Source organism: Chelmon rostratus, chromosome 1 (assembly GCF_017976325.1).
Source record: "Chelmon rostratus isolate fCheRos1 chromosome 1, fCheRos1.pri, whole genome shotgun sequence".
In the NCBI taxonomy this organism is placed as follows: domain Eukaryota; kingdom Metazoa; phylum Chordata; class Actinopteri; order Chaetodontiformes; family Chaetodontidae; genus Chelmon; species Chelmon rostratus.
In genome coordinates, this window is record NC_055658.1 from 23,229,275 (window position 1) to 23,238,373 (window position 9,099).

The 9,099-nt window shown below is 42.0% G+C and overlaps 1 protein-coding gene across 1 annotated transcript in view; it reads right to left on the reverse strand.

The window, feature by feature from the left end:
* The window catches only part of LOC121608743 (protein unc-13 homolog C), a 90,095-nt gene extending 81,361 nt beyond the window's left edge, over positions 1-8,734 (reverse strand). Inside the window, exon 1 of the mRNA XM_041940075.1 lies at positions 4,675-8,734. Coding sequence (XP_041796009.1) covers positions 4,675-8,734 — 4,060 coding nt within the window. The remainder of the gene's footprint in view (positions 1-4,674) is intronic.
* Positions 8,735-9,099: the final 365 nt, after the last annotated feature.

Here is a 9,099-nt window from a genome sequence, read left to right on the forward strand (position 1 = left end):
AAGACAACTTTCAACAAGACCCCCACTCAGTCAGACAAGGCAACAAACAAGCCCACCATACAATCTGCAGCTTAACTATGCTATGTTAAATCCTGAACTTGAAATTCTTCCGAAAAGAGCATCCACCACTCCTTTCTGAAACTAGCAGTAATCACAACGCCAATGCACATGATAGATCAGCCAGATGCTGTGGAAGACACTGACAAAATTTACATGACCAACTTTTTTACACTTTTTTATTTACATTTTTGTATCATATATTATTTTTTTGGTGCAATTCAGCATGATCATATTTGGTTAAGACTGCTAAATAATGCATTTCCACTAAAATACTGATTATTGTGATGTGCTGTTTGGTGACTCCCCTGAACTACTGGGAACTATTTTTATTATATCTGTATAGTCATATGCCTGTACATATTTTTCTATTTATTTTATTTTATTTATTTATTATGTAATGCATTTCACAGCATGCATCATTTACATGTATCTGTCATCTTACAACTATGTAAGGCTGTGTATTCATTGCTTGCACCTCTTTTGTACAGCTTGATACGTGCTACTGCTAGATGACAGTAAAAACAGGTAATTTTCCCTCTACAGATGGATGTAATCCAAAAACATTTCACATTATCATGTATTAGCCAATCTAAATGCTGCTTCATTAATAATCTCACAAATCACTTACAGGATAACAGATTTATGATAAAACAGGAGGACCCACGGGAGAAGTGTGTAGTGAGAGGTTGCAGCCCTCCAGGCTTTGATGTAATGAAATTTGCTAGCACAGAGTGAGATGTGAATGTCCTGGGTGCCTGCGCTACCAACGTGTCCACTGCTTGTCCCTCTGATGACTCAAACAATACCACAAGATCTGACCGTTCCCTACTATAGGAGAGGACACATCAGCTACAGTACATGAGCAACAGTAACATTCTTCTGCTCCCATTTTTCCAGCTATAACTAAATGTTTGAGGCTGTAGCAGGCTTGTGTCAGAGGGTTAATTTAGTTCAGTTTCAGCTCAAAAATAGAATCCCTGTGGGCATGAACCAGGAGTAGAGCAGAGTGGGGTAAAACGGGTTATCTTCCCTCATCTAATCAGAAATACGCTTGTTTTGTTTTTGAAAGATTTAAATTGTACACATGAAGGCAAAACTATTGCCTGAATCCAAGTTATTATGAAATTATTCTAGTGCAAGTTTAGGGGGAAGAGGACAAGCACGAAATAATGAGGATGATTTGGCAGCACTGCAATTAGAGAAAGAGTACTGTATTTTAAGCATCTAATCTGAAAGCCAGAGGTAATGTAATGTAAACAAGAGTCATAGCTCCTCCAAGTTATGACTGTAAACTGTGGGGAAGAAGCTTTCCCTGTTTACAGCACTCAGCTGAAGACAGTGATATTGAATCAGTCAGTGCTTTGAATTAGATGATATCAACTAAAACAACAACAGAGAGTCTTCATTCCCTGTATCTGAATTTTTCATATCCACACTTTCTCGGGAAATGGTGCACTAAGCATAAAGAGGGTCTACCTCCTTTGCTCCCCCAGGAGCAAGCAGCAAACTTCACTAGCAGCAGACCTCTATAAATATTCCAAGCAAGGCTGACCTGGTTACAGAATGCCCTTGGGAGTGTGAATTAGCATCTGAATACAGACGCTGCTGTAGCCAGTTGAAGACAGGCCTGGCAGGAGTGGCAGCGCTGCTGAGACTCCCTTCACGGCTCCAACACAGACCAGCGAGCACGCCTCAGAGCACGAGCATGATGAGCACATAACAGTTACGAGAGATGAAGGCATAAAGCTAATGGGTGGGGGGGTAGAGGGTGAGGGGTGGTGTTAGAGAGTATGCCTGTGTGTGCTTCCATCTATGGCTACATCTCATTCAGCAGCATAATGAATTTTACACATTGTCACTAGCGCTCATTAAATGCATACTGGGTCTGTTTCTATCAATAGCAAATGTGTAAAGGTGTTAAATGTCAGGTAGTGTGTGGTAATGTAGCATTTAAGGATTGATTAAAACTGGGCAAACTGTCCAGGGGCTAAGGGCTTTAATGTCAGATAGCATTGCCTACACTTTATGTGTCAAACAAATACATGAGCATGCGAGTGTTTTGGATGACAATGGAAACAGCATGTCAATCATTTTATAGTTGGAAGTGTACAAACTTTCTCCTTACTATGCTACAAATGTAGGATTTGCCACTCCATAAATAATGTGCATAACAATGCCCAACAATGGCTAGTACCAATAATAACATTGGTGTCTTATCATCAGGATAAGGATTAGTACACAAGGCTAGTTAATTGCTATATAATATGTGGACCCAAACACTGACTTCACACTAGATTAATGTAACCATACATGTACCTTTTTTATGTTTAGAGTTACTCCAGGGTACTCTATGACTCACATTTTGTCACTTCATCTTGGCCTGTCTCAGACAGACAATATGTTTGTGCACTGTTGCTAAAGTGAAAACTAATAATGGCTATGACATCTGGACTCAAACATCACTGTGCACAGAACCAGGAAAGAGCAATATAGAAAGACTTTCGAAAGCTAGAGACAAGGCCACTAACTGATTTATAGAAAGATGGAGAAAAGAGCCAAAAGCTACGGGACGGTGAGGACAAGGAGTCATATGCCCAGAGTCTACTGCACGCCTAAGCTCGCACATGCATGAGTCAGCAGTGAGAAATGAGTCAATCAGTCAATGAGTCAGACAGCCGGATTGACTTCTAACCCTTCTCGCCCATTCGACCAGAAAAAGCAATGTATAAGAATCAAAATGGACAATAACAGTTAATAAAAAGTAACAACTTTCAGTGCAGACAATCCAAAGTTACAGCATGTTGGTGGAGATTTAGATTTCTGTCACCATTACATAAATTAACCACCACAGAGCACTGACTAGTTTGTTTTTCAGCTGTAAAATGTCCCACTGAGTATGTATTGGTCGGAGTTGTTTCAAAATCATGCTTATTTTGCTTTTGTGTGTCAAGTTAAAAAACAAATGTAGGCCCATGAATTGTCCCAGATTATTAAATTCAAATATCAATATTGGTAATAGTCTCAAAGATCCATTCCAACTGGGCTTTAATTTCAACAAGAATTACTGGTGCATTCCTTCTGCCTATAGTCTCACTGTGCCGGAGTGCGAGACATGAGTCAACACACATTTTAAAAGTGGACTGAACTAAATGTTATCGTATGTAGGTCAATGGTGATAATTTTGATGATAATGTATAGTGTTCTGTCATAGCTAACTCGCCTACTAATGCCTCATATGAGCTGCGGTTTCTTGGTCTTAAAGGTTAGGAGGCATGGGCACATACAACCATATGAGAGAAGGAAGCTTTCCTAATTTAAGAGTTTCCATAAATAACAGGGCTGAATTTATTCTGTGCAGGGTGTTGGATGAAAGTGGCCACTGAAAATGTTAGTGCACACATCTGTCAAATCTTCAGGTGTAGCCTGTATTCCCTGAACTACAGTACCTGGCTCACCATGAGTGCCACAGCAAAATATGTAGGTCAAGAGCTTTTTCATTTTAAGTAAGAGTGGAAAATCCCTTGTCTCTTTTTTCATTCCAGTTCAAAGACTACTTTTCCTTCACTGAATCAATTTTAACCATTTATATGCCAGTGATGATTTTAAATTGTGTCCTTGATGCATCAGCTAAACAGCATTTTGATTGAAGGCAACCACTGCAGCGAGGCTGGACGTATGATACAAATAGACACATGTGAGTATTGGCAAAATATTCAGCTACAAGTACAGAATGATTTATTATTAAATATTACAGAGCATTCTCAGTGGTAAGTCAATATTTACAAACGTCATGTTCATACCTGCTTTAACTGTCTATCTGTGCCACCGCGATGATACCCCAATAACAGACTGTCGTCAAGTTTTTATTTGTGGTAAAGAACTGAGGAGGAGGCCAGGCCTAGTGCAGAGGTCTATCAAACTTTAATGATAAATGATAAACCTCCAGAAACATTTTTCAACAGTCTTATCCCTTGAGCAACATTCTGCTACAAGAGAATCTAGCACTGAACCACTGGAATACAAATACAGTCAATCAGCAGCCAGTAACACTGGCACCTTGAGAGAGAGTCCCCTCTTCAGTTTTTTCGCCTGAAAATAAATCACCAGTTCAAAGAGACATCCTTCGAGCAGATCAAAGCCTGAGGTTCCCATAAATTCAACAAACTTAACCACCAAGTTTCAAGTCTTGGCCTTCTCTCCACCAAAGAAATCAAACAGATTTCAGACTGCCACTAAGATCCACTACGATCTGAGACTTTCGAGTTGATTTCTGTCCGTCTGTCTTCTCAGTGCAACACAATTGAAATTCACGTTGCCCTTTCCTTGATGCCTATGTTTTCCTTTTTGATATTTTCTGACAAATCTCAGAGAGCAAATTTGAATGTAAAGTGTTCACAATTTGTAGTTAATGTACTGTTACAAAAAAAGATTGATATATTTCTTGAAGTCCCAGTAGCTTGGGACTTGGTTTTGACAATGACTTATTTTTACTATTATTTAAGTATGTTTATATGTGTTATAGAGAAACACAGTTATGACCTGTCATGTGTTGACAATGTAAAGCATTGTACAAGATCAAAGTGTCACTATGACAAACAAAGAGGAAAGTCATACCCCCTGCCAGGATCTGCTGCTCCAGTTCAGCCATCTGTTTCCTGTAGGCCCTCAGTGCTGCCTCCTTGAATGTGGGTCGAACACGTTTCTTGGGTGGGGCCTCTGTGGGCTTCTCCTCTGGAACATTTTTGTTTTCATCCTCCTGCTGTTGCTCCACTTTTTCAGTAACCTCAATGGCCTCCTCTATTATCTCCTCTACCGCCTCTAACTCCTCATCACCCTCTTCCATCTCCTCTGTCACATCATTGTCCTCATCTGGTTCCTCCACGTCCACGTACTCCACCATTGCGTCATATTCAGCAGTATCCTCAGTGAGTTGGGTTTCATAGTCCTCAATGTACTCTTCATCATACTGCTCATCCAAACTGCAGTCATACTCGAGAACACATGCTTCTTTACTTGCCTCATATTCCTCTGTGGCTTCAAAATCTTGAGAGGCCTCAAAATCCTGAGAGTCATCATTGTCTTGAGTGGCCTCAATGTCATCAGACACATCATAGTCCTGAGATGTCTCACACTCCTGTGTAGGCTCATCTATCTCTTCTGTCTCATTAGCATTAGTTATGTTCTCCAAGTTAGCCAGTACCTGCTCCATCACTTCAACATAATGCGTTTCATTATCCACTGGTTGTTCTCCAGCTTCTGCCTCTGCATCTGTTTTCTCTTCCTCTGCCTTGTAGAAGACAGGCTCTGTGCAGACATCTGAGTCGATTGTAGAACTAGAGTTATTTACAGTGGAGGTGGACAGGGTGCGGAAACGCCCCATAAATGAGGAAGAGGAGTTGGCGGGCTCCTCAGGAGGAACAGGGGTAGTCTGAGAGCCAGACTTCCAAACAACCTCCAGAGCTGACTTGGCCCTTTGTAGTGTAGAGCCAAAGCCAAAACCAAAGGACTTCTCACTGAGATCTATGCTGAGCCTACTGCTCCAAGACTTGGGAACCTCCTCAACCTTGTCTGTTCGAATCTCACTCTGACTGCGGTACATAGTTGAAGACTTGTTCTGAGTCTGGTGAAAGCTGTGATTGACATCCAGTTCAGGGAATTTTTCTTTAGGAAGTGTTTTGGGGGGTTCCTTAGGGGCATCTTTAGAGGATGCTTTGGGTGCTTCTTTAGGGGCTTCTGTTGAGGCTGCTTTAGGGGTCTCTTGAGGGGGCACCTTCGGAGTCTCTTTAGGGGCTACCTTCAGGGCTTCTTTTGGTGGAATCTTAGAAACTTCTTTAGTGGGTACTTTACCAGTCTCCTTAGCTGCTACCTTAGGCATCTCTTTTGGAACTTCTTTTGGTGGTAGTTTTGCAGCCTCTTTGGTAACCTCTTTAGCAGCAACTTTCACACCTGGTTTAGATGCAACTTGTGGTGGTTCTTTAGCAATGATTTTAGGGGATTCTTTAGGGGACTCTTTAGGGGTTGAGACAGGGCTCTCAAATGGGGTTATTTTAGGGCTCTCTTTAGGAGACTCCTTTGGACTTTCTTTTGGGGTCATTGTTGGGCTATCTTTCGGGGTCACTTTTGGAGTGACTCTAGACGCCTCACTCGAAGTCACCTTAGATGACCCTTTAGATACTTCTTTAACAGCAGGCTTTGTGACATCTTTAGGTGTGGGTTTGGGAATGTCTTTAGGGAGGACTTGAGAGGATTCTTTAGCTGCTGATTTCTGAATATCTTTAGGTGACTCTTTAGGAGCTGCTTTAGAGGTCACTTTAGGTGAAATCTTAGCAGATACCTTCGCGCTTTCCTTTGGCAATATTTTGGGGGTTTCTTCCTTGTGAGCCAATTTAGTTTGTTTATGTGTCACTTTAGCAGCTGCTTTAGGGGCATCTTTAGACAAAACTTTCGTGCTTTCTTTTGTGCCAACTTTACATCCCTCTTTAGACTGCCGGGCAGATGTCTTGATGATGGACTCCCGTTCTGTGATGGGAGGAATAATGTGGGTGGTTATAGGTGGTAGGGGAGATTCCCTGTCAAGCATCATGAATTCCTCATCTCCTTCAAATTGTAAATCAACCTCCTGACACTTAGTGATGTTTTCTGGAAAACCGGGGATTGTTGATGGGTCAAAGGGACTGCTAACTTCTATGGAGGCTTCCAAGCCAGAGTCAGCACCCTGCTCCAGATGATGCCAGTCTTTCCAGGGTGATAGGTCACCTTGCAGGGAGAGCTGGGAGCCACTGTAGTGGCTTCTGTCCCCAGACATGCAGACAAGTCCATTGCTCACCCCACTGTCAATAGTTTCTGTGGTCTCAACTTCATTGTGTTCATAAGTTTGATTCTCATGGCCAAGTGGGTGACTGGGACTAGCATACCACGAGGAGGCCATGTCTTCTTGTTTTCTCTGCCACAGTTCCTGATCTGAGGAGGACAGCAGGGAGCAGCCATTAGCCCGTGTAAAGTACTGACTCTCTGAAAAGTCTTCTGAGTATGACTGGCAAAGTTTTGAGCAGTCAGACTCAGAGCGGCTGAGTTTAGGGGTGGAATAGTCACTCTGGGAAAGCCAACCAGGGGTCAAATCAGTGTAGTAAGCCTTTGCATGCTTGTCTGGGTCATAGTAAGAGTCATCAGCATAGTGAACTGCGCCTGAGTAGCCTGCTTCCTCTCCTGTCCGGCTATGGTCATGGGATCGCCTCTTCTCTGATTTGCTCTTGTGAGCAGGTTTTGAAATTACCATTGCATATTTATTTCTGCTTAACTCATCTAATTCTTTATCACTGTCCATGGAATCCCAGTCATCACTCTCCACTACTTTATCCTTTCCTGAGACCTTTATGTCCATACTTTCATAAGTTTGTGAAGAAGACATTGTTTTGTCTTTTTTCTCCTTTCCATCATGAGTTAAGCTATCAGTAGAGACTGTAATGCCTGTTCCTTTCAGTTTATAGCATTTTTTCAACACTACATCCCTATCTTGGGGTGTTACAAAAATAACAATAATAGGGCGGGGTTTTGCATTAGAACATTCTCTTTGTTGCCCTAACCTATGGGCAAGCTCAATTTTAATTGTTTTATGGGCATCAATGAAGCCCATTTTGTCTTTAAGTATTTTATATATTAGATTCTCTGTTTTCTCTGACTTATCTTCAGGAACATTGAGGAACCGCAAGGTTGAATTATTGGCCTGGTGGCTAATTTGTTTTATGTAGTCATGAATATCACGTGTTTCTCTTCTAGACTGGACAAATCCTGAGCGAAGCTGCTCAATCTCACTTTGGACTACTTCCACACTGCTAGAGATCTCATCAATGGAGCTTTTAAGGGCATTTACATGGCCACGTAGCTCAGACAGTTCTGTCTCTATCTGGCTGATCCCCTGAAGCTCCTTAAAGATCATCTCCATGACATCCTGGGTCTGACTGATGCAACCCGTGGAGGAGGAGCCAGGCTCCAGGGTCGAGCTCTTTTGCTGCCGTCCAGCACGGTCCAAGGACTTGCTCCGGATGCCCAAGGTTTTCCTCCAGTTGCTCACCTCTGAGTCCGAGGAAACACATTCCTGACTCTTTTTCCATTTTCTTAACTTGCGGAGAGCACCCAGCCTAAGTGTGTGTAGACTAGAGCGTTCCACTCGTTCACCCTCAGAACTGCCATCAGAAGGAGCCAAACTGATGAGGCTCTTCCTGTTTCGTCTTACTGGCATAGTGTAGGATTTATGCTCATCCAGTCTCCTGACAGGTTTTGTCTCACTCAAGGAGTCAGAGTAACTACTATCAATTGAAAGAACCTCAGGAAAGATACTTTCATTATTATTCAAAAGAAGAGAGCTTTTCGGGAGTCCATTGGCAATAGCTACACGATAACTGAAAGTGGGGGACAGGGATGAGCAGTCGTTCTTTCCGTCGTCTTCTTCAAGCGATATGTTACGTGCCGAAGAGCATTTGGAAATCTTTTTAACTGTAGTCTTCAGTGTGGTAGAGAGAGCTAGATTATGTGCTTGCAAATCAGTGGTCAATTTGGGCTCTTTATTTTCGCTTCTCTCTTTCTTCTTTATTGGGTTTGCCAATTTCTTTGTAAACATTCCTTTGCAAATCTTATTAAAGTAGGATGATATAGTCTTTATTAGGGCAGAAACCATGGATGGCAATCCTGCAGACTGTTTTTTATCATCTAGTGAAAGAAGTTGGCTGAGAATACAGCAGTGGTGAGCCAAGCACAATCAACCTGTGCTTGACAGTGGGGGCAGCTCACAACTACTAAAACCACAGTCCACGTAGAGGCTCGCTAATACTTTTAAATCCAGTGGCCTTCCTCCAGAAAAGGGACATCTCTCTGAAAGACACACAAAAAAAGAACATTTACAATTTGGATGCAGATTCCTGGATCACAGTTAAACACAAGCAAGTAGAACCCGTCCTGAGTTATTACTTTGCAGTTACAAAGAAAACAGACAAATGTCTTTAACACACATCATGTCAAAACTGATTATTCAAACTAAGGGTA